Source organism: Oppia nitens, unplaced genomic scaffold (genome assembly GCF_028296485.1).
Source record: "Oppia nitens isolate AA-2021 unplaced genomic scaffold, nextdenovo-longstitch-racon4-pilon3 scaffold13_pilon_pilon_pilon, whole genome shotgun sequence".
NCBI classification, from domain to species: domain Eukaryota; kingdom Metazoa; phylum Arthropoda; class Arachnida; order Sarcoptiformes; family Oppiidae; genus Oppia; species Oppia nitens.
In genome coordinates this window covers 2,343,787-2,369,797 of record NW_026533192.1, presented here as the reverse complement: position 1 = coordinate 2,369,797, position 26,011 = coordinate 2,343,787, and the positions used below count along the sequence as shown (strand labels likewise).

Genomic DNA, 26,011 nt, shown 5'->3' with positions numbered 1-26,011 from the left:
ATGATCAGTTATTTTTCACATTTACTAATTTGTGAAAGTATTTGCATTCAAATGTGTTGTAAATGATTATGACTCTTAAATTTGACAGCAATTTGTTAGTATTAATGTTATTATTGCTTAATATAATAATATTATTATGTATTGAAAAGTCAATAGCATTTGTTGTCGAAAGTGACAATAGATATAAACTAAATAATAATTATAATGAATATAATGAATATAATGTGGACTATTGATGATAGAGAAAAGCTCAAGTATAAGATTTGACCTAGTTCATATTGGACCTGCCATTGACATTGCCATTCAAGTTTGTATAATTATTATATATCAATAGATTATATGTTTTTATAATATAGTTTTGTTTATTGACTTATTTAAATTATGAACTGTTATATTACATTTAGGAATATAATAAAAATTAAATTATATTTATTCTATAATAAATTCAATATATTAATAGTTAGTTAAACAAAAATATATATTTTTATTTTATATTATATTCTTATAATCAATTGTATAATTATAATATTTATATTTTAAAACCAAAATGTTTGCATTTCTACAATTATATATTATGAATATTTGTTTATTATTTATCTAATTAAAATGATGAACACAATTGTATGTATAATTAATGATAAAATTTACATTTAAACTAAAATTAGTAAATAAAAATTTTCAGATATATTTAGATTTTAAATAATATGTAAATAATTTTCATTCAAACAGAAATGTTTTGACGATTATAATGTTAACCTCAAAGTACTCGAAGGTAAGTATTCTTTAAAAATTTAATTTTTAATTTCCATTAAACATAAGCAGAAAATATTAAATAAATAATATAAATGAATAATTATATTAATAAATTTACATCAAAATAAAAATGTTTTTAATGTCAGCCGTTAATAGTACACAACAAACTACTTTATATTATATTTTCACACAATTTAATAATAAAAATATTAGATTCTATCATATTATAAAAATTTTAATAAAAACACATTTTAAATTTATCACATTTAATATGAAATAAAATATAAAATTTTTATTTATTGATTTAAATGTTTTATAAAGAATTTTATTTTAATACTAATGATAATTGCAAAACTTGTTGCATTTTAAATGATTTTATTTATAAATTATTATTTTTATAAATAGTTTAATTAGAAATTTAAATATAAAGTAAAAATAAAAGTATTCTAAAATATAACATTGATTCTTGGACATTTTATTAAATGATTTTATATTTTGAATATTAGGAATAATTATATAAAATATACGGTAAAATAACTAAAAATAAAACTTTATTACTAAATTGATGCATAATATTTATGATATGCAATGCGATAATATAATGATTACAATTTAAATAATAATGAATATTTATAATTAATTAACTTATATATTCTGCAATGTTAGCTATTTTATTAAATTTATAATACAATATTATGTAATTTTTAATCAATTATTATTACATTATATCATATAAATAGATTCGTAATATTTTAATTTGAAATTTCAATATGTTATTAAATTGTAAGTTTGTCAGTGAGTTATAAATTAAAAAAAATATTTACATTATATACACTATTAGATTTACATTCAAAAAGTTTATTTTGTTAATGCTATCAACAAAATACACAAATAATATTGTTTTTGTTGTTGTTATGATTAGATCCCTTTCCAACCATAAGTAGATTAGTAGACCAGTTGATCGATCAATCAGGTCAGTGATGGTCCGATCGATCAATTAGTTGCTTGTGTGGGACGGTATGAGTCCAATAACCAGAAGTAACCAATGAATAGGTCTGTTATCTGGTGTGAGTCGGTATGAGACCGATAATAGACATTAGTTTGACCGATAGAGACGGTATGAGACCTAATAGGTTAGTGTGAATCACTTGTGTTATCGGTTGGAGACAAACAAATGATAAGTAGATCAATGCAGTAGTGGTGACCAAAGTGTAGGCCATAATCGATCCGTTAGTACTCTTGAATCACTTGTATTAGCAATAATGAATGGTTAGACAAACAGTAAAATTAATAATTAAATTAAAGCTAAATTTAATGTCATAACAGTTGTAAAGTATAAATACTTATCTGAAAATAACTTAAAAATAGAAATATTTCACTAAATTTTAACAATAATTCAATTAACACTTTTACTTAAAATAAATATTTATGCCATTTATAGAAAATAATCACTTTTTTATAGTTTTTTTTATTTTTCAATAACTACTGACTATTTTATGGGTCAATCTATTGATTTAAATCCCTATATAAGGGTCAGCACTGACCTTACATTTTATGCTTACGACTGCAACATAAAACTAAAATTGTAATACAAATTCATAATTACATAAAATAATAATTTAAAAATAAAAATGAGTTTTTTAGTGTATTTGTGCGCCTAATAAACAATAGCCTTAAAACTCAATTTATGTTTTACACAGTATTAATATATTCTAAAATTTTATATTAAGTTAATATAAAGAATTAAAATGTGTTAGTTATATATTATTTCTTTGAAAATATTTTATATAATAAAAATGTTATTTTTTCATATGTAATTAATGCTATGATATTTACTTATTTAGTAGTGATAATAGTAAAAATTAATGTAAAACTTGTAAATACATATTGTATACTTATGTCTGACAAACATTATTTTATAGATATTATATTTATGATTAATTGTTTTGTGTGTCAATATTTATATTGTTTATATGTTATATGTATTGACAATATATTTGTTGACAAATTGATGACATAAGCGGAGCAAAACAAAATTGACTGCATTTATCATATTAGACACTTTGACTAAACCTTATCCACACATTTCATTATTTTGTCTGCTTATTACATACATATTATTATTATTATTATTATTATTTTAATTAATTTTTATATAAATATTTATTATTTCTATATTTTAAGTTTTTATTAATTATTATCAACTAAATAATAATAACTAATAGTCTTTAATAATAAATAAATGAATCTTATTAATAATATTTATTTAATTCTATTATATTTTTAACTAACTATAATAACTATTAACTATTTAATTTATATCAAAACAATTAAATTTAAAACAATTAATTTAACTTCAAAAACAATTAAACGCTATGAGCTTTCAGTACAGTCTATATGTTAAAAGTTAAGTCAATTATACTGTATTATATGGTATAGTATTTATGATATTAGCTAAATGTACTCAACAATACAAATAACTGTTTTTGACATAACATTAATATCTGGAAGTAATTTAATGATTAAACTAATTACAAGCTTTTTGGTTAATAAAAGAATAAATTATTAAACAATGTTTTTTTTGTTAATTATTATAATTATATTATTTATTATAAGTAAAATTTAATTTACAAATCCAATAAATAGTTGACAACATAATCTCAATATATTCAGACCGCTGACTTATCCAATTTATTTTTTTTAAATATATAAAAGTAAAGATAATTCAAATTTTATTAATATTAAGATAAAAATAATAATATTACAATTTATAAAAAACAGGTTTAATTTATAGGTCAATTTATCAATTGTTGGCTAATATTATGATTACTGTTATTCATAATAAAGGGTTATAATTTATGCTTTGTTATTATTAAGAATATATATCACCAAATATATACAGTAATCAGTGATATTATTTAAATATATTGAAAATAATTTACTATAGTCAACTCAAAATTCACAATCACTAATTTGACAAAAATTAAATTTTTAAAAACATTGATTTGTTATTATCTTAACATATAATACAGGTTTAGTACTACATTACAGTATAGTCAAGTCTACAAAAGTAACCTTAAACTGAGGTCATGAGCGGACACTATAGTTTCAGCACTAAACGATTGTTACAATAATTGGTTGCTTAATGTTAAGAGTTTTTGTCTACTTTTAGGTAAATATTTAGGGATGAGAAAGTCATTTGCAATATTTATGGTAACATTTTACTTTAAAATAATATATTTATTTTTTAGAATAAATATATCAATAAATATTATATTAACAAAATTAGAAAACAAATAATATTTTATTAATATTACATTTAGCTATAAAATGTATTTTTAAGCAATTCAAAAAAGTTATTTAAATAAAAGCTATACTTTTAAATTATATTAAATATTTTATAGTATAATATTCTAAGAATCTATACAGCATTGTCGTTTATAAAGATAAAAAAGTGTCTATTATAATATTTTTAAAAATATACTGTATAATACAGTATAATAACTATTACTATAAATTTTAAACTAAATATTATTTTACAAATCAGTCAATAGATAGATTTGTATAACAATACATTATTATTAAATCATTATGAGGGACTAACAAAAATCGTTTAATTCATTCATTGCTTTATTAGTTGAAATTTTAATACATAATTTACTAGAAAAATATACAGTACTGTACATACAATAGTTTAACTTATAATACTTGTGTTAAAAAATTGATTATTTGTTTGTTTGTGATAAATCTCTTTCTAGAGATTTGTAGTAATTGAGACCTGACTTGTGTTCAAATGAATGTATGAATAAATTCAATGATTCTGTAATTCACTTGATTTTCATTTCCTGTAAAATACTTTATATCTTTGACATCAACTTTAGTTCTCCATTGACTTAAATTATATGCATTTCGTTAATAATCCATTTGAACACATTTAACACATTTAACACATATAAGTATTTTATTATTTATATGTTAAAACATATGCAATCAAAATATTTACTTTTAATCTCTTTAATATGTCATATCTAAAATATTGTATAGTATTTATAATTGTTTTATAATGTATTTAAATATAAAGGAATTTATACAAATAAATGCAATGAGACGGCATCGTTGGGTAAAGCGGTTGATTTAGTTCATAACAACGACATAATAGCATTTATAGGACCAGCTTGTAGTGATGATCTGCAGGTTTTTAATAATTTTTCAGTAATAGTATTTGTATATTATTTAATAATAATGAATATCTAACTAATTAGGCGGTGGGACGGTTGGCTTCATATAAGGGCATTCCATTATTGACTGGTTTAGGAGATGTCATAAGTGGCAAACGATCTACATATAGCACTTTAATTAGGGCTTCATATGATCTCTGGGATGAGGCCCGGGCTATATTGGCATTCCTTCATCAACTGGATTGGCATCAGTTTGGACTTATCTATCGTTACGGTGATGTTTATTACTCAACACTAGCCGATGAACTGTTGAATCTATTGGATAGACCAGAATATAGTAGTTTTTTGTGTACCTGTAAGGAGTCATATATACGAGACATGAATAAAACAATTTTGACTGATTTGGAGAAAGTCATCGATTATATGACTTATTGTGCCAGAAGTAATACATCACTTATTTGATTGATTTTAACATTTAATACAACTTTCATTTTGTGATCACGTTATGTGAGAAATCAATTAAACTTGTTTGTTGTTAGCATTAAAATAACTAATAATGTTTTAATCAACAATTGAATTAAATTGAAATATAAAATAATAGTTATTTAAGTCAATCTAATTGGATTAATAGATAAGATACAACTTATATATGTACTGTATATACTATATTACCAATTTTAGAGATTTCATGTTTCATATAGTTATTATTTGATAATATTGATTTAATATTGTTATAGATTATTATTGATGTTTCACTATATTATTTTAGCTAAAAATGTCAATTTTTATAAAAAGACATTTCATTCATATATGACTTATGAGTTGTTTTGTTTTATATATATATTATTATTATAGTTATAGTTATTATTGGGGGTGAGTTAGAGGTACGGGCAATGATGACTATCGCTCACCGCAAGAAGATTACTCTATCGGGAAAATATGCTTTCATTTACACTGAACTTATTGAAGGAGAAGCCGTTGGAAATACTTCATGGGCTGGAGGTTCAGGTATGGCTTATGTAACACATTGTATTTGATTTATTATTTTATATCATATATCGGTATATTAATCACATCAATTTTTTTAGTTATAAATATTTTTTAAATTTAAGAAATAGTAAAAATTTTATTGATTGACTAATAAAGATTAATTATATTTTGTAAACAATCTATTATATTAATTTATCTAAGTTAGATAATTTATAAAATTATTAATACTTATTTTTGATATACAAAGAATTGTAAAAATATTTTTAATATTGTTATTTAAATTTAAGCGTTTCATAGAAAATTTATAATATTTTGTATTAACAATTTGTATATTATGCATTGATACACTATTAGGAATTAAAAATAATTGACAAAAATATTACCATATTATAATGTTTTCCGAGTATAATATACTTTATATGGTTGTGTATATAATATAATAAATATTTATATAATATAAAATTTAAGTCAATAAGTTATTGTGTCAATATCGGAGAATTAGTTGATATAAATATGAGTTTATTTAAAAATTACTTAGGCTAATATTTATGATATTACATCAAGTTTTTTTTAAATAATTACACAAATTATTATAATAACTAACAAAATTATAATAATATCATCACTTAATGATTTATACTAAATAAGTTAATGTTTTTGTAGTATAAGTTCACAAAAGGTATTAAAGTATAAATATTAAGTAATACTATGCATTGCTGTGTTTATTATACGATCCAATTATATTATAGGCTATATCGACGATCTGAAAATTAAACTATTGTTTGACTAAATAATCTATAGTATAAAGTCTATAATATATGATTGAGTAATGTGTTATCTGTGGTATTGTTATATGGATTGTACAGAAAGTGATGAGACAAAGGAGACACTGAAAGAGGCTTATCAGTCATTACTGATTGTAAGTCTGAATCAACCTCTTGGAGACTTCTATAAGAACTTCTCAGATCAAGTCAAACAAACAGCTCTCACCAAATATAACTACATTTACAACGAAGAGATGGTATGCTTTCATTATTATTAGACCAAACAGTCTTAAATCAGTGATATATTAATCATTTTTTAATAATTCAAACGTTGATTATAAAAAAAATATTCATTTATTCTTTATTATAACATGTTTTAATATTTTCATATACGAGTAATATTTATAGCATAAGAATATTTAAAATTTATTATTACATCAATACATCATGCAATGTATGCAATATATTAAGTTAAACATTTAACTTATTCATTAATTTTATCATTACAATAGTATTTATATTATATAATAAGTCTTAAAAACATAGTTATTATTTAAAGACTATTTTTTCAAATAATATTGAAATAATTATATATAAAAATAGTGTAATATTTTTATCAATACCTAAGCTTATCTATATTACAAACGCATATTAAATAGATGTTATTTTTTAGGTTAACTACTTTACGGCATCTTTTCACGACTCGGTTTTGCTTTTATGTAAAGCCATTCAAGAATATCATAACATAACCGATGGCCAGAAACCCATTGATGGTCGACAACTGGTAGAGCTAATGAAAAATGTTTCGTTTAATGGGATCTCTGGAAACGTCACTATTGATAGTGAGGGCGATCGCATTGCCGACTATGCACTACTCGATCAAACAGATACAGAATCGGGTCATTTCAAAGTAATTTTTAAATCTAATATATATATATATATATCAGGTTAAGCAAGGTATTGGATTTTTGGGGGAGGGTAAAATGGGTTACTTAAATTATTAAAAACTATTAAATTTTGACCAAAATTTTAAAAATAATAAATAAAAATATTAATGTTTACATTATAATTAATTATTATTCTTACTTTTATTATTTTAAAATGATTTTATACTTGTAACATAGTTACTTTAATGAATAAATAGTTCATGTTTTAGTTTTTCGTTTTAATAAATAGATATTTTGTAATAAATTAATTTATTTAGATATTAAAGAAATATTAATTATTATCTTTATTTTCGGCTAATATATTGACTCAGTTAATTCTTAACTCTATAATTATTTTATTTTGACTAAAATTTAAAAAATAGATAATAATTAAGCATTTAAAACTTTTAAAAAATAATAATAATAACCTAACTATATGCTGTATATTTTATTATTATTATCTTAATTATCTTAAAATAATATTTTACTAGTAATATATTTATTTTTTTAAATAGTTAATTTTTAATATTTTGTTTCCATATTTTAAATAAAATAATTAAATATTTAGATTAATTTTAATGCAATTTTAACTATTTTGTTTATTTTTAATTAATAATTTAATTTAAATAAGTTGTTAAAACAGTTAATTAACAATTATTTATTTAAATTATATTTTTAATTAAAATTTTAGGTGTATCTATTTTTATACGTTTTTAAGCGACAATTTTTTGTTGATTGTGTCAAAAAGTCTGGTGGGTAAAATTTTGATCTTAGGGGTAAAATGATCATACCTTACCCTACCATTGCTTAACCCTGATATATATTAATCACTAAATTTAAAATAAATAAACTATTAAAAGGTTGTAATGCGATATTATGGCGCTACGAAAAAATATGTTTCCATTGCATCTATTAATTGGCCAAACGGTCAAAAGCCTGTGGATATACCTGAATGTGGTTTTGATGGCTCTAAGTGTCCACGTATTACCAATTTATTACTTAATATTATAATAAATAACAAATATTTTTATTGATTTTTTTACACTATTTAAATACATATTAAATCATAAAAATACAATAATTTTTCTTATCATAAACATTGATAATAAACATTGTAATTAACTTTAGTGTAGTTAGTAATTTTGAATTTATTGTTAAATAATGGGTTAATAATACTTTACATTATGTATTTAATAAAATTATTAATGTGATGAATGTAATGAATGTAACTTTTTATTTAATTTAGAGTTACCTTTTTGGGATATATTGACGGCTACATTGCTGACTGTTATAGTATTTTTATTAGTAGTTGCAATACTTATATATAGGTATATGTTTTATATAAGATAACTATTATATGATTTAATATTAAAGTGTTAACTCATTGATTATGTTATCTGAATTGGATGTATTGATTGACAAACAAGAAAAGTTAAATTAGAGTCAGCCCTAACCAACATGTCATGGCGTGTCCGCTGGGAAGACATCACTTTCCCCGATAACATAGGAATTAGTGCATTGAGTCGATTAAGTATTTCAAGTCAAGTGAGTTGTAGACTAATTGAATGATTTATATTTACTGTATATTTGAGATCTAAATCTCGAGATTGAAAATTGTAAGCAAAATATATTATAAGACTTATTATTAAAGTATTGATTTGTTACATACAGATGTCAAATAAGATGGAACAGGAATTGGTTTGTTGGGCACCTAATGAGCACAGACAGGTCAGACATACAATATATACTATTATATTAATATACAGTATATATATATCAGGGTTAATCAATAGGGTAGGGGGTATGGCGAAAATACCCCCTAAGATAGAGATTTATGGATTTTATCCCCAGACTTTTTGACCAAATCGGAAAAATTGTTATTTAAAACCATGAGAAATGACCACTAAAATATCGGCGTCTAAGACGCCGATAATTTTTTCAAATTTATTAAAATTAAAATTTTAGTTAATTTATTAATTGTTTTTGTGTTTTTAAAACATTAAAATTTAATTATTTAATAAAAATTAATAAAATAGTTTAAACTACGTTAGAATTGAGCCAAAACTTTAAAATTAATTGTTTGTTCAAAAATAAAACACTACTAGAAAATCATTTTAAGATAATTAAAATAATGATAATTATTTTTATAATAATTTTTTATCTATAAATAATTTTTATTTCTTTACATTTTAAGTTTAAGTAATTGTCGATTTTTAAAATTTTAATCAAAATAAAATAATTATTTTCAATTTAAGAATTAATTGAGTTTAAAATAACAGAAATAACAAAAAAATAAAATAGTATTAAGTTAATATTTATCTATGTAGCATTATTTTAATAAAAATATATAACAGATAAACTTTTAAAATTTAATTTTTGAAAAAATAATTATGTTACAATTAGAATAATATTTTAAGATAATTAAGATAATAATAATAAATTATATGGTAAAATTTTAAAGATCAAATTATTTTTTATTTTTGTAATTATAATTAAAATTAAAGTTCTTATTTATATAAGAAAATATTTCAAAAATTTAAGGTATTTATTTGGGATATTATTAATCTTTAGGGGAATTTCCTCCCATTTAGATGGGAATATTCGATTATTTTCTCTTGACACCTACCCTGAATTTTGAAAGTATTGTCGTTTAAAAATGCAATAAAAAGTTACACTCACCATATACATTTTCGTGATTTTTTTATTTCACCTCACTTTATACCTCCTAAAATACAAAACCTTGCTTTACTTTGATACAGTATATATATATATATATATAGTATATATTATTTATGTTTCTCAACATTTTCACTTTCTCTATATTTTTATTCAATAATTGTTAAGTGCTTTTTCATAACAATTTAGTTGTTTTTATTTTGTATTCAAACTGTGCCTCAAAATAAAACATTTAACGCATTTATATTCTTTAGTCTTTAAGTATCGATTGGTCGCCAAAAAACAGTACACAAATTCTCACCGGTTTTTATAAAGTAAGCAAAACATCGATTGCCAAATATTTTTCACAATAAAATACTATTAAGTTATATATGCTTTTAACAATTTCACATTTAAATATATAGTAGTTTTTACTAACAATATGATAACAATAAAAAAGTAACAAAATTATTTTAAATAAAATACAAAATATTTACTTTTTATATTTTACTAGATTTTGTGTGTGTGTGAATATACTGTAGTATTGATATTTTAAAATTTATTTATAATATATTAAAGTATTCATATATATATACTGTACATATTGTAATTTATATTAATTAGTTATTTATTTTTATTTTTAGGGAAATTTGGTGGCAATTAAAAGATTACTTCAAAAGCGTATAGAATTGAGTCGAGAAATCCTTTTAGAGCTTAAAGTGGTTTGTATTGTATTTGATTAAACATTTTAGTGCTGTTATTGTGTCTTAACGGCAATCACTGACCGATACACAGTAACGGTATATCAGTTTATTTATAAAGGTTTAAGTACTTTATAACATTTATTATAAAAACTTATAATATAGTATAACTTATAGCAATAGATACAGTATATGGTTACATAGCATTTAAAGTGCTATATTTTTTATAAAAGCATTAGAATATTATTTAATTAATATAATATTATATTTGGTTTTGTTTATTAGATTAGTTTGAGTGAAGTCCGTGAAGTTATTAATAATTTGTAAACATTGCAACAATAATTTTATATCATATTTAGTGTCTTTCAGTAAAGTATATTTGTCTTAAAAGTTTTATAATACTATACTGATATAAGTTTATACATTAAGACAGATTGCCTGGTATATTGTCACTGACTTTTAATAATAAAATTAATAATAATAAATAATAATAATAATAATAATTATTATTATTATTATTATTATTAGATGCGCGAAACATCACACGAAAATTTGGTACGTTTTAATGGTTGTTGTATTGATGGCACAGTTGCTATATTGACAGAGTATTGTTCAAAAGGGTCACTCAAAGATTTGTTAGCAAATACTAACCTTAACCTGGACTGGCTTTTTAGATATTCACTCATTAATGATATTATATCGGGAATGTGTTATTTGCATAATTCAGAGCATATATATCACGGAAGACTGAAATCAAGCAATTGTTTGGTTGACTCTCGATTTTGTGTAAAACTAACCGACTTTGGTCTCCGAAAATTTAAAGCTTTAGCCGGTTATCAAACAACAGGAGAGTCGGAGCTTATAATACCACAGAATTCATCAATAATTAGTTTGAATGAAAGATTGAAAAATAAATGTCGAATCGATTCGTTATGTGAGTTCAATACAGGATTATTATATTTAGCACCAGAATTGTTGTGTCAAAATAATCAATGTATGGGTCATACTATGGGATCAAAAAAGTGTAAATTTTATGATTATATTAATGGATATATTGGTACTCAAAAAGCAGATATTTACAGGTTTTATACTATATTTTTTCTCATTTGCTTTCATTCTTATCAAATCAATACTCTATTATTGCTTTAATTTTATATTTTGGTATATCTTTTAAAATTTCTAAACATAATAGCTTTGGAATTATTCTGCAAGAAATCATATTAAGAGAACAACCATTTTTTCCTCATTATATTAATCTGGAAATTAAAGGTTTACTATCGCTTCACTTTACATTAACTGTAAATATATATATATATATATATTTGATAAAAATCATATTAAGAAATTTTGTACCAAAATAGTAAAATTTTGAAAAATAGTTTATTAAAAAAAGTTTATTCATAATTTATTTAAATCAATGTACATTTTAAAATTATAAGCGTATCTTTTCTTTGACATTGTATGGCTTGAAATCCCGGTTATGTTTCATAAACATCGGGCAAAAACCGAAAAATATTTGTTTTTATGTAATTTATAATTTAAAATAAAAGATTATTATTTATAGTCTTTTTTAATTAGAAAATTTGGATCTCTTTTAATTTGTAAAATATATATTTATATTATTACAATGTTTTGTGAAAAAGTAACTTATAATTAAGTTTTAAAGATATTCTATTTAAAATAATTTTAGTTTTTGAATTTAGACACTATTTAGTATATTTGTCTATTTTTCCTAATTTGATTTTTATCGTATATTCATATTTAATATTACTAATCTAATTTCTAATTTTTGTTGATATATTTATATTTTATGAATATTTTTTATTTGATAATATTATACTTATATTTATTTTATTGTATATTAATTTTGTAGTTATTGTTATTTCAAGAAATATAATTTAAATTTATATAACTATAGATATATTAAAAGAAGTTCAGACATCAAATATGAGACCATTAGTGCCATCGGATTCATGCGATGAGAGATTGCATTCTCTTATGAAGAATTGTTGGTCTTCTGACATTGATTTGAGGCCAGAGTTTAATTCAATGAAACATGAAATCCGTGCTATTATGAAGTCTATGGGTGTGGGAGGCATATCAGCGGCTCAGTCGACTCTTACAGAAAATCTATTGGTGCGAATGGAACAGTACGCCAATGAATTAGAGTCTATAGTCGAGTGTCGGACCGCAGAGTTAGCCGAAGAAAAGAAAAAGACTGAAGAATTGCTTTACCAGATATTACCAAAGTATGTGATAATTGATTTAAAAATAAAATAAAATAATTATATTTATATAATAATATTAGTAATACTACTTTTTAAATAAATATTAGACCAGTTGCAGATCAACTCAAAAGTGGGAAAATGTTTGAACCCAACTTTTATGATACCGTTACCATATATTTTAGTGATATCGTTGGATTCACATCCATGAGCTCTCAAAGCACACCAATGCAAGGTATGCTTTGAATTATATTTTAACAGTAAATACAGTATTAATAACATTCTGGCAAAACATTTTCAGTGGTCGATCTCTTAAATGATTTATACACCTTATTTGACTCAATTATTTGCAATTATGATGTCTATAAGGTATTATTACCCTTTATATTAGAGTAAAAATAATTAATATAATTAAAACATTTTTGTAAATATTACACAGAATAAATAATTGATAGTAATTATGTAATTACTATATAATAGAGTTAAATGGAAAAATAATGAAAATAGTTTATTTTAATAATTAAAGTACTGTACAGTATATAATAAATAAATGTATAAGCTTATACCGTTATTAAATAAAATAATACAATATCTAAGTTATACTGTATAATTTATATGGTAAATACAGTATAAATTTAAGACAGTATTATATGTAAATTTATATACACACTGTAATTAAAAATTATATTTATATTAGACAAATTAAAATTATATTTAGTATTTAAAAATATTATTTAAATTATTTTTGTCTTTATTCTAAATATATTTATATGATATGATAGATGTATAGAATAATGAATATTTAATTATGATTAGGTAGAGACAATAGGTGATGCATATATGGTAGTGTCGGGACTACCGGAGCGCAATGGTGTGGAACATTCGCGACAAATTGCAAGAATGTCACTTAAAATTAGAGATAATGTCCAAAGTTTTGTAATTAGACACAAACCTAATGAGAAACTACAACTAAGGATTGGCATTCACACCGGTATTATAACACAAACACAAGCTATGAATAAATTATATTTACATTTCTAATCCTTGTTTTATCTCATTAACAACAGGACCCATATGTGCTGGTGTTGTCGGTTAGTATACTAAACGTTACACAATTGTATTGATTAAAAACAAAATATTTTCCATACAAGACATTAATGTTATATTGTTTTATTAATTTAATAATTTAATAATTTAGGTAATATTAGGCCTCGATTTTGCCTTTTTGGTGATGCGGTTAGTGTTTTCATTATATAATTGCATGAATTTTTTATTGAATATTTTTTATAATAATCTTTAATGATATTTAGGTAAACACTGCTTCTCGTATGGAAAGCAATGGCGAGCGTAAGTGTGTGTGTGTTATACAATTTGAATGATATATTAAATTTATATTAAATCATTTAATTTGTTATCACACATTACATTACTTAAACAAATTTATTGTAATTATACATAATATTAGTTTATTTGATTATTATAGCCCTCAAGATTCACATAAGTCCCTCAACAAAGTCTGTATTAGACTTATTTGGGACATTTGTTTTGGAACCGCGAGGGGATATACCTATTAAAGGAAAGGGTACTATGAAAACATATTGGCTTATTGAAGAAAAGTCATCTCCAATTAATCTTAATTAATAATTAACACACAATTATCTCTTGTATTTTACTGTTATATATTTTATTATATTTTTAAATATAACGTTTCAAATATTAACATTATTTTTAGATTATTTAATATTATTTTGATAATATAGTATTTACTAATAACATTTTTTGTTGCACAATTATTATTATTATATATCTAATTTATTGTAATATTAAATATGTAATGTTACTAATGTAAATAGCAATTATCACTTTATATTACGGTAATATTTTTATTTATACCATATTACAACATTAGATTATAAATTAGATTGTATATGTATTTATTATTTTTTATAATTTAATGTTTTATTTTATTTATTTATTTAAATTCATCCATTAAATAATTATATTATAAAAGCATATTAAAATGAATTTATTGTAATACATTTTTTTAAATGATTATATAAAAATATTACATGTTACAATGTATTAATTTATCTTAAGGAATATATATATATACTGTAATATCCATTAAATAACATTATATTATATCGTATAGAGTATACAGTAGTATATCCTATACATTATATTGTACTGTACTATACATATAATACAGTCTACAATTGCATAGGAATTTGATATTATATGCAAAATAACTAAATGGTCTCTTTATTTACTTGAAATGATTTTATAGTTTTATATAAACAGTTACAGTTCTATCATATAATCAATTATTGATTAACTAAAAATACAATTTTAATAAATTTTACATTTTCCAATATTGACAAAGTATCAATATAAATGATCAATAATAACAATAACAAAACAATTTTTATTGTAGAAAATAATACTTGTTTGTATTTTAAGAATTTTTGCAAATTTAAAATTTTGACTTCAAATTCATAAAAAATAGAATATTATTATCTAAAAAAAGTAATGTCTTTAGTTATGCAAATTATTAAGTTTTATATATCCAGTAATTAAGTTTATTGTTTGCAAAATATTGCTATAAGTTATTTTATTTATTATAATTTTTATTTCTACTATAGTATTATACTTATAAAAATCTTAAATAATAGCTAGAATATTAATAAAATTAATTAATAGAATATAAAATAATTAGCAAATAAAATAACAAAATTCTAACAAATTAAAACTATATTAAATCATTATTAATATTTTAAATCAAATTTTATAAACATATTTCATTCAATCAATTTAAAATGTAATTCAAATTGATAATAATTATGAAAATAAATGTAATATTAAACGAGTTGTTATCAAACATTGTAAAACACAATCAATCAACAATTAAAACTTATTATCATTTCAACATTAGTTGACTTGTTTTAAAATTTCAATTTTAAATATTAACTTCATTATAATAATATACACCATTATGTACATTATAAATATATATACTGTATAAACAGTATATTGTTTATTGAATTATTATTACTATAATACTGTATATTATTATAACAGTAATTTAAAGTATAAAATCTTGTTATCACTATTGTATAAAATTTACAGTAAAATATAATTTAATGATATTTTAACCTCGACTTAATTTAAAAATAAATTTAAAGTACTATTATACTAGGGTTGCGTAAGGTTCTCGATTTCAAGGGGCATAGGGTGGGGTAAATTTTTTAAATTGTATTTTAATATATTATATTTTCTTTTATAGCTATAAAAAATTTAAATATTTGCATTATTTTCCAGGAAAATAGAGAATTTATTAGGGTATTTTCTCCCAAGTGAAATTGTTCCAACTTTACACATGTAGTATTTATTTAATATCTCGATTATTATTATTTTAAAAGCATATTTTGCGTTAATTGATAAATAAATAATTATTTTTTATGTTTAAGTAGAAAAACAATTAAACTTATAATACTGTAAATAACTGTAAATAATGTTATATTGATGTAATTAATTATAATTTATAGTATTTAATTAATTTTTATTTATTTATTTTGTAAACATAAACTATTTATTTATTTTAAAATTCGCTTAGTTTTTATTTTATTTTTTCATTCATATTGGGCCGATAATTGGTATGGGCCCCCCTAACTTTTTGGTATCCAGGGATGGTAAGATCCAAAAATTCGTTATCTCAGAGGGTAAACCGACTTACCTCTACCTACCCCTCCTAACACACCCTGTATTATATATACACACTGTGTATTACACAGTAAATACAGTACATTATCTTATCAGTGATGTCCACATTTGACTTTTTCATTAATATAACTATCTATTTATACAACATTTTAGAGTAAACCATTATAAATATTGAGGTAATTTAGGAATTATGAATTGAGGAATTAAGTAATAATTATTTTACGTTATTAATGCTTTATATTTATTTAAAGGATATTTTATATATTATTTAATAATAATTTTTATAAAGATTCATAATTTTTTGCATTATGAAAGCAATTATATCTTAAATTAGACTAATAATACCAGTTGAGAATGCTAAGTAATTTAGAAAATATTTATTAAATAAATATTAAATAATACAATTATTTGTAAAATTATAATTTATTAGATTATTTATTTGATAAAATTTGATAATTATTTCTATAATAATTATATTTTAACTGTGATAATATTAATATCATTTAACATTTTGACACTAAAATGTTATTTTAATATACATATAATTATAATTTGTTAATTTACTTATAAAAATTTATTTGTTATAAATGTACTGTATATTAAAATGAATTATAAATATTTATTAATTAATTTGGTGCTAAATTTCATTATATTTATACATTGTTCGCCAAATATATTGTTTTTAATTGTGGATGACTTAAGACCTATCTTAAGCAGTTATGGTGACCAACTGGCTATAACTCCAAATATGGATCAAATAGCTGCCAATGGATTTACATTTACTAACGCTTTTGCGCAACAATCACTGTGTGCTCCGAGTCGTACATCACTATTGACTTCCCGAAGACCTGATTCATTGCATCTCTACGATAGTCACTCTTATTGGAGGACAAGTGTTGCAAACTATACAACTTTACCACAATATTTCAAACAATTTGGTTATTTTACCCAAAGTATCGGCAAAGTCTTTCACCCGGGAATTGTCTCTAATCATAGCGACGACTATCCTCTTAGTTGGTCTGCTTTTCCATATCATGGCTCCACTGAAAAGTATAAATTTTCATCAGTTTGTCCTTCAAGTGATGGAAATCTTGGCACAAATATTGTTTGTCCGATAGATGTGACAAAACAACCGGAAAAAACATTACCTGACATTCAATCGACAGACTTTGCCATTAATTTTCTTAAAACTTATAACAATTCACAGAATATTCCTTTTTTCCTGGCAATAGGTTATCATAAGCCACATATTCCCCTTAAATTTCCCAAACAATATTTAAATTTGTATCCAATATTTAACATAAAATTAGCAAAAAATAAATTTATTCCCAAAAATTTCCCAAAAGTTGCTTGGAATCCATGGGTAGACCTTAGGATTAGGGATGATATCAAATATCTCAACATTAGCTTTCCGTTTGGTGTAATTCCTGATTATTACCAAAAATATATACTTCAGTCATATTATGCCTGTGTTTCATATATTGATGATATGATAGGACAAGTTTTGCAACAATTAAATGATAATAAATTAACTAACAATACTATTGTAATACTTTTGGGAGATCACGGGTGGTCTTTAGGTGAACATAATGAATGGTCAAAATATAGTAACTTTGATGTATCACTTAAGGTACCATTGATTATAGCTTTGCCATCAAATAATTTAAAAACACAATATAAACATATAAATCCAATATTAAATACAATCACWTTTAACAAATCTAATAATTTAAGGAAAATAGACTCAATTGTTGAATTAGTTGATGTTTTTCCAACAATTGTTGATTTGTCAGGACTTCCAGTGCCTGATATCTGCACTGAAAATAAAACTGAGTTATTTTGCAGTGAAGGTGTTTCTCTCAGACCTTTACTAATCAAATCACTGATAAAATCAAATAAATCGATAAAATGGAAATCATATGTCTTTAGTCAATATCCTCGTCCATCAACTAAACCACAGTATGATAGCGATCAGCCAAAGCTCAGAGATATTAAAATAATGGGATATTCAATGAGTAATTCATATCTTAGATATACTGAATGGATTGACTTCAATAATAAATTATTTTTGGCCAATTGGTCTCAAGTTTATGCGCGAGAATTGTATTTTGATTCACAACAAAATTATAATATGGCTTATGAACCAAAACTATCAAAATTTATCAAATATTTATCATTTATATTAAAGAAAGGTTGGAGAAGACAATTAAGTTTAAATAAAACTTGATTACCATTAGTGTACAAAATATTTTAATAAAAAATAATATTGTTAAAATAAAATTTAATATTGTTAAACATTTATCGATAGTTAAAATTTTTCATTAATCAATATATTTATACAATTAATAGATTCATTTTTTTAACAATTCTATAAATTAAAAAATACTCTAATTTCTTAAACTTAAACAAATAATTATATTATTTTGATTATTATATCAATATATACTGTATATTGTATGCATCAATACTGTATTGTATTGTATTAATCAAATTATTGTAATTATGATAATAAATAAAATTGATAATTTGTTAAAATATTTAATAAATTCAGATTTTCAATAATTTCAATATAAATTTTATTGTTTTAACAATTAGCGTAATTGAATTAAAACAATGATTTCCATACTTTGGTATAAACAAAACACATAACAATTATAATTTTATTTAAAGTTTTTTATTTTAAAAACATATTTTATTATTTAAATATTTCTTACTTTTTCACAATAATTGTTTCTCAAAAACTTTATCCAATACTTAGATTATAATTTTATTAAATAATCTATAGTTTCTTAAATTTGTTGAGCCATTCAAAAGAATCATCACTTTTGTCTAAAAATTAAATAAATAATTTTGTTGATAATTGTTTAATTAAAAAACTGTTGTAAAACAGTGATACTTATGTATTCAAGTCCCACATAATCATCATATACTTGACTAATCTGTTTGAGGACATAGTTGTGATTGATTTCACCCTCATTTATGGGACAGTCTCTTAATGGCACCTGAGATACCTGGATGTGACCAATGTATGGCTTCAATGCCTGATTAGATAGAAGTCCTAATTAACTTTTGTCGTCATTTAATTAATATATTATAAATACCTCAATATATTGTGTGATATTTCCGTGTAATTTCTGTAAATGATAGGTATCGAGCATTAACTTAACGTTTGGTTGATTGATCTCTTGAACCAATTGTTTGGCCAAATCATATGATCGCAAGTAATAATTGGGTCGTATAGACAACGGTTCGATAACACACATCACACCCAATGGTTGCAAATATCGGGCACCAAATGATATGAGTTCCCGCATCTTAGGACTAATTTATAATATTTATGGTATATTACTGTACAAAAAATACTGTACAATATATTTATAAAAATTAATACATTTCTGAATCATTTTTAATATCTTTAAGCAAAAGATGAACTTTTGAAACATTGAGAGTTTTGACGTAATCAGCAGTTTGTTGAAGAAATAGTTGAAATTGTTGACAATCTGGTGTATTATGACTGTAATGATCCCAAAGAGGAAGACTATTAATCAAAACCCACTTAAGAGTTGGAACTTTTGCCAAGAATTGAGTCCACTCTTCAAGTGACCTCTCGTATGGATTTCCGTCTTCAATGGCATCAAATGTAAAGTCTTTTCTGTTAAATAAATGTCAATTAAATTTATCCATAAAAACACTTAAATTAATACATAGTTTACTAATATTTAATATAAACCTTTTGAGTACTTCTTCATATTTATTGATATGATTGGGTATGTCCTGGAAAACAGTATTGATATTAACACAGAAACGCATCGTCCGTTTGGATGCAAATGTATTTGAAAAGCAAAGACTTTGTAAAATAAATTGACTTTCAATTGATTTTAAACACAATCTAAACATCAATTTGTTTGTATTCACTGTTTTTTAATATTATTTGGCCTTCAATTCATTGACAACTTTATAAAAAAAGTTAGATATTTTAAGTAACAAACAAATTGATTAAAAATAATTATAATATGCAAATAATTATCAATATTTATAAATTATATCAATAAATATATCACATATTCATGATTCACATGATATGATATACATATAAATGTTTAATAAATAAATTAATTAATAGAAATATATGTAATATTATAAACATTTACGATATGTTTTGACATTTTTTGAACATTTTATCTATTGATAAGACATTTATTGCATTAATCATATGATTAGTGAACAAACAGACTATTAGGTTGGTATTGATGATGCAGATGGTGGTCATGTCATGTCATTCAAGTGATTACAATGACAATAATGACCACTATTTACATGAAATATATCATCACATCTGATGACTGATTCAACAGATGAGAGCGTTATTATTGTTATTAGTGTTAATGTTTTGACACAATTTGAATGACTTGTTTGATGATAATTGTCTTCATTTGTTATAATGACAACTGAATGTAAGGTAAAGGGCGTCAAGAGATTGATGTGTATTGAATATCCCGGGTTTGTCCACAACGTGTCCAATGCATTGTCCACTTTAAACGGCATTCAAGCTATTGAACACACGTTCAACACTCCGACCGATAGATTAGAGCTCCGGTTCCGACCCGAAGACAAGTACTCACACCCGACATTCGGTGACAGAGTGGCCACTAATGCACTCTTCATTAAGATTATCAAACGTACCAAAAGTGATGGCACTATTGAATATGAGTCCCGACTTATCGGTATTATTGAAACCACTTATCGGTTCAAGTCTTTAGCAGACTTTCAGTATTTACCAATGATTAAGATTGACGACGAAAATGATGTTAAACCACAATATATGTCAATCATTGATAAACTTATACCAAAAGATCCTTTTAATGTAGAAAAGAAAGACTTTATGAAGCGGTCATTCAATGCAAAGACACCGCTATTTGTTTTGCCAACTCTTTTCTCACGATTTGATTCTTCCATTGATTACTACTTCAGAGATGACCCCAAACATAAAGACGAAACTTTGAGAAAAGAGATTGAAAGACAAGACTCGCTGTCTGTCATTGGAAGAACTAGAAAGTCTCGAAGCGTTTTGGCCACTCTTCTCAATTGGTCAGATCCAGTACCTGAAGCGCCATCAGAACAGGTCCTTAAGCAACTTCAAGCTCTATCTATTAATGATCAGTGGCTGAATCCACTGATGAACTGTTTTGAAGAGCGTCCCATTTGGTCTCGTAATGCACTCGTTGGTCGTCTCGGGTGTGAGAGAGTGGACATTAAATTGCTTTTACCAAAAATTGCTTATTATTTCATAAACGGTCCCTTCCGTTGTTTGTGGATTAAGTTCGGTTACAATCCCAAGACATGCAAAAACTCGAAAATTTATCAAACTTTAGACTTTCGAGTTAAACAAGTCTACGCCAAGAATATGAGTTCCAGTAAAATACGAGCCAAACGTAGTATATATCAATACCAGTTGCCGCTCAAGAAGAAAGATTCCGATAAAATTAAACCCAAAGAGTCTACCATTTCTAGCGATTCATTTATAACCAACACTTATAAAGACAATACCGCTGAACAACATCTCGAATACAGTCAACAAAAAGCGGAAAAACTTTTGTCCAGTTATTTGTTTAGACCGGGACTTATGCCCGCCTATAGACAACTGTTTTACCAATTATGTGACATTCAAGTGCCTGAAGTACAACAACTAATACATTCAAATAATGGCAAAGAACCTGATGTTTGTGATGAAAGAGACGGATGGTGTGTATTGGGAACTGTAGATAAAATTAGAGTTATTATGTCTAATATTATTGACTCAATGCTTGTCAACTCAGCGACAACGGAACAAATGAATGTCAATCACGACAACCAAGAAGTCGATGATATCTATAATACTAATGATTTACAAAATGACGAGTTCTTAGAATACTTTGGATAAATTGAATGATTGAATAATAAAATTTATTAATTATTTCTTTTGACAATTTTTACTATAGTATAAAAAAATTTATAATAATTTAATAAATATTTAGTAATATTGTTGTAAAGTATTGTAAATAAATTGTATTGATTTATATTGTAATCCAATTTTATATTAAAATAAGTTCAATCATTTAAAACTAACCAAAATAAAAGTTATTTCATTTAATGCAACATTTTTTCATTAGTTAAACACATTTTATGTATCCGTATTTATTTATTTTTGATAACTTAATACTGTATTAATAGTATTAATTTAATACTGTAGTATTATAATGAGCTTTTATGTACTATTATTAGTAATAATTTATTACTATTAATAATTTATATTTACAGATATTACACTTTATACTCTACAGTATGTAATATAATAAATATTTTTTGTGGTTATATTTGGCCACAATTTAGTACAACAGAATTATTCACAAAAAAATAATTTACAATTTATAGTCATAAATGCAAATTATTTGTATTAATATGATATAAATTTATATATTGAATAGTTTTACAGTCAATTTCAAAATCAGTATTAAATTAATATTATTAATACTAAATTTTATGAAACAAATTTTGGTTAATTTATTTTTAAATAATTTAATATTCAATTGAATTTTCTGAATATTCATTAATGAATTTTGAAAATTTCCAGTTATTTACAATATTAACTATAATAATATCAATTACTTTATTAATTGCTATTAAATTTAATTTGATTGACAAATCAATTATTATAAATACATTGAATCGTTATTTGTGTTATTAATATTGATTTCAATGTTATTAATAAATCAGATGTTGTTTTGGTTTTAAAAAATATTAAATTACAGCAATAGTTAAGTAATAATTAGTGAGACATTTGAAGACATGCAGACCTATACCAGTGATGTGTCGATGCAATCATATGGTTGTCCTCTGAATGCAATTCAATACATGAATTGCACTTTCAATGCAAACAATTGTATGTCTGAAGAGTTGTCTCATATAAGACCATCACTTGTCGACAATAAGTGTATGACAAGTGTGCCTCTAATCACATCCCAAATGCCATCCTCTCAATGGCTTATAAATCCTTTTTACTCTTCGGCACCACTTATGACGACTAATCCAGAAATGGCATCACTCTTGTCATCAAATTATTTAATAACTAATAGTAATGCGAGTCATTTGCCTTCATTACCATTGAGGACATCATTTGATAATACGAACGATACAAATAAAGAAGTTATTAATTTCAAGAATTGTAGTCTTTATCCGCCAAAAACAAATCCAAAAATCACGACAAGAGAGCGACCTCTCGGCTGTCGGACTGTATTTGTCGGTGGATTACCAGAAAATATTACTGAAGATATTATTAAAGAAATATTTAATCAAAATTGTGGTGAAATTTGTGCCATAAGAATAAGTAAGAAAAACTTTTGTCACATTAGGTTTGAAAGCGAAAATTCAGTTGATTTGGCCATTGGTTTATCGGGATATAGACTAAAAATTAAGGATTTGGATGATGTGGCCAACACTGGAAGACTGCACGTGGACTTCGCTCAGGCCAGGGATGATCTGTACGAATGGGAATGCAAACAGAGATCTCTTCAACGAGAAATGAGACACAGAGAACAACTGGAATATAACCGGTTCTGTCCTCCCAGTCCTCCAAGTGTTGACCACTATAGCGATCACGAAGCCATTGAACTAATTGATAAATTAAAAAACGATCAAAGCTTTACTCAAGCGGTTCACGTACTGATCAATTGGTTAGAGAGAGGAGAGTGTCAGAAACGAAATTGTAGTCAATTTTATACAATGATTCAAACAACTAATAATCACATCAAAAGACTTCAAAATGAAAGAAATGTCGCTGAAAATGATTGGTTAACCGCTCGACAGTCATATCACTCAACAAATCAATCAATTTTATTGCAATGTATGTATTAATAGATATTATAATACAGTAGTTATATGTATTTAACAATTAATTTATTATTATTACAACAGTTAATCAAATCGAGAAAATATTTGAAGCAGCGATGAGACAGAAAGCGTGGGATCACTTCACGAAAGCCCAACGCAAACATATCGACGCCTGGTTTAGACAAACTAAGGTTTAGATTAAATGAGTATTTCTTTAATATTAATATTAAGATTTTGATTTTTTTTGATTTGGTTTTCATCTGATAGGAAATGAAGAATCAACAAATTGAAGACGTAGTCAATAAACGAGAAGAAGACGAAATGGATTTAAGTGATGGAGACGATGATGCAAATGAAATAAATAAAGTTATTACTCAAACAAATGTTGTCCGCAATACAAGCACTTCTACATCTGAAATGAATCTTAGAGACGAAAACGATGTACTTCTTTGTCAGATCGAGTCATTCAGAAATGAGGCCGTCTTTGTCCGCGAGGAAAGTCGTCAAGAAAAAGAGTATTTGGAGAAACAGTTGATTGTCTTAAAACAAACACTTCAAGGAATGCAACACCAGTTGATTGCACTGACAAAACAAAAATCAGGACAACAATCACTATTACAAGAGACACATAAAAATACAAATGATTATAACAATAAAGATAACATTCATAATAGTGATAACAGAGCTCTTTTAATAAGTTTAATATCAATATACTTGAATATTCATCCATTTGGTACTAACAGTGAAGACATCACTACATATCTGTCACAACAAAGTTATATTCGGGACTCGACTCTCCTGTCGACCACTTTTATCGACTCATTTCTTTTACAATATCCTCAACTTTTTACTCAATTAGAGTCCGATTCTAATGGCAAAAAACTTTGGAGGTTTTGTGCTTTTCAGACACAATTGTTTTAGATTTTAAGTTTGTTTTTAAGTATAAATTATAAAAGATTGTTATTAAATGAAATTTTCTCATTTATCGCTATCAAGTATTTGTGTTACAAATATAATCTCACTGCCAATCAATTGATAAAATGCTATAGTTGTGTGAATTTTGTTATTGTTATAATAAATTATACATTAAATGCAGAATTGAAACATTTAAATAAGTTAATTAATAGGATTATTAAAGTGTTATTACTAGTGCATCAAGAAATATTTATTTAAAAATTGAAAATATTCAATAAAATATTTACTAAAAACTACCAAAATATTTACTTAAATAAT

At 23.8% G+C, this 26,011-nt stretch overlaps 2 protein-coding genes across 2 annotated transcripts; one reads left to right on the top strand and one right to left on the bottom strand.

The window, feature by feature from the left end:
* The first annotated feature begins 235 nt into the window (after positions 1-235).
* Positions 236-25,699, top strand: LOC128960723 (atrial natriuretic peptide receptor 2-like). The gene is made up of 26 exons (XM_054306858.1): positions 236-307; positions 730-772; positions 4,835-4,947; positions 5,016-5,373; positions 5,787-5,939; positions 6,788-6,942; positions 7,359-7,595; positions 8,472-8,592; positions 8,858-8,939; positions 9,039-9,156; positions 9,283-9,339; positions 10,542-10,601; positions 10,911-10,988; positions 11,496-12,049; positions 12,160-12,236; positions 12,886-13,216; positions 13,303-13,427; positions 13,494-13,561; positions 14,009-14,183; positions 14,260-14,283; positions 14,391-14,428; positions 14,503-14,539; positions 14,676-14,808; positions 24,058-24,791; positions 24,863-24,969; positions 25,046-25,699. Exons 1-26 carry the CDS (start codon positions 236-238, stop codon positions 25,697-25,699), a joined length of 4,704 nt encoding a protein of 1,567 aa, XP_054162833.1.
* Positions 19,645-20,860, bottom strand: LOC128960858 (putative hydroxypyruvate isomerase). The gene is made up of 5 exons (XM_054307003.1): positions 20,643-20,860; positions 20,304-20,564; positions 20,014-20,233; positions 19,809-19,953; positions 19,645-19,741 (listed from the first exon to the last, which is right to left on the bottom strand). Exons 1-5 carry the CDS (start codon positions 20,807-20,809, stop codon positions 19,692-19,694), a joined length of 843 nt encoding a protein of 280 aa, XP_054162978.1. The 5' UTR covers positions 20,810-20,860; the 3' UTR covers positions 19,645-19,691.
* Positions 25,700-26,011: the final 312 nt, after the last annotated feature.

What these genes read in the sequence shown, in the direction of transcription:
- LOC128960723 (XM_054306858.1), top strand. Translation starts at nt 236, where the DNA reads ATGATAGAGAAAAGCTCAAGTATAAGATTTGACCTAGTTCATATTGGA. An exon ending in ACATTTACAACGAAGAGATG is followed by an intron (nt 6,943 to 7,358) that starts GTATGCTTTCAT and finishes GTTATTTTTTAG; the next exon opens with GTTAACTACTTTACGGCATC. An exon ending in CACCTAATGAGCACAGACAG is followed by an intron (nt 9,340 to 10,541) that starts GTCAGACATACA and finishes TATATTCTTTAG; the next exon opens with TCTTTAAGTATCGATTGGTC.
- LOC128960858 (XM_054307003.1), bottom strand. Translation starts at nt 20,809, where the DNA reads ATGTTTAGATTGTGTTTAAAATCAATTGAAAGTCAATTTATTTTACAA. An exon ending in ATATCACACAATATATTGAG is followed by an intron (nt 19,954 to 20,013) that starts GTATTTATAATA and finishes CTATCTAATCAG; the next exon opens with GCATTGAAGCCATACATTGG. An exon ending in TGTGGGACTTGAATACATAA is followed by an intron (nt 19,742 to 19,808) that starts GTATCACTGTTT and finishes TTTAATTTTTAG; the next exon opens with ACAAAAGTGATGATTCTTTT.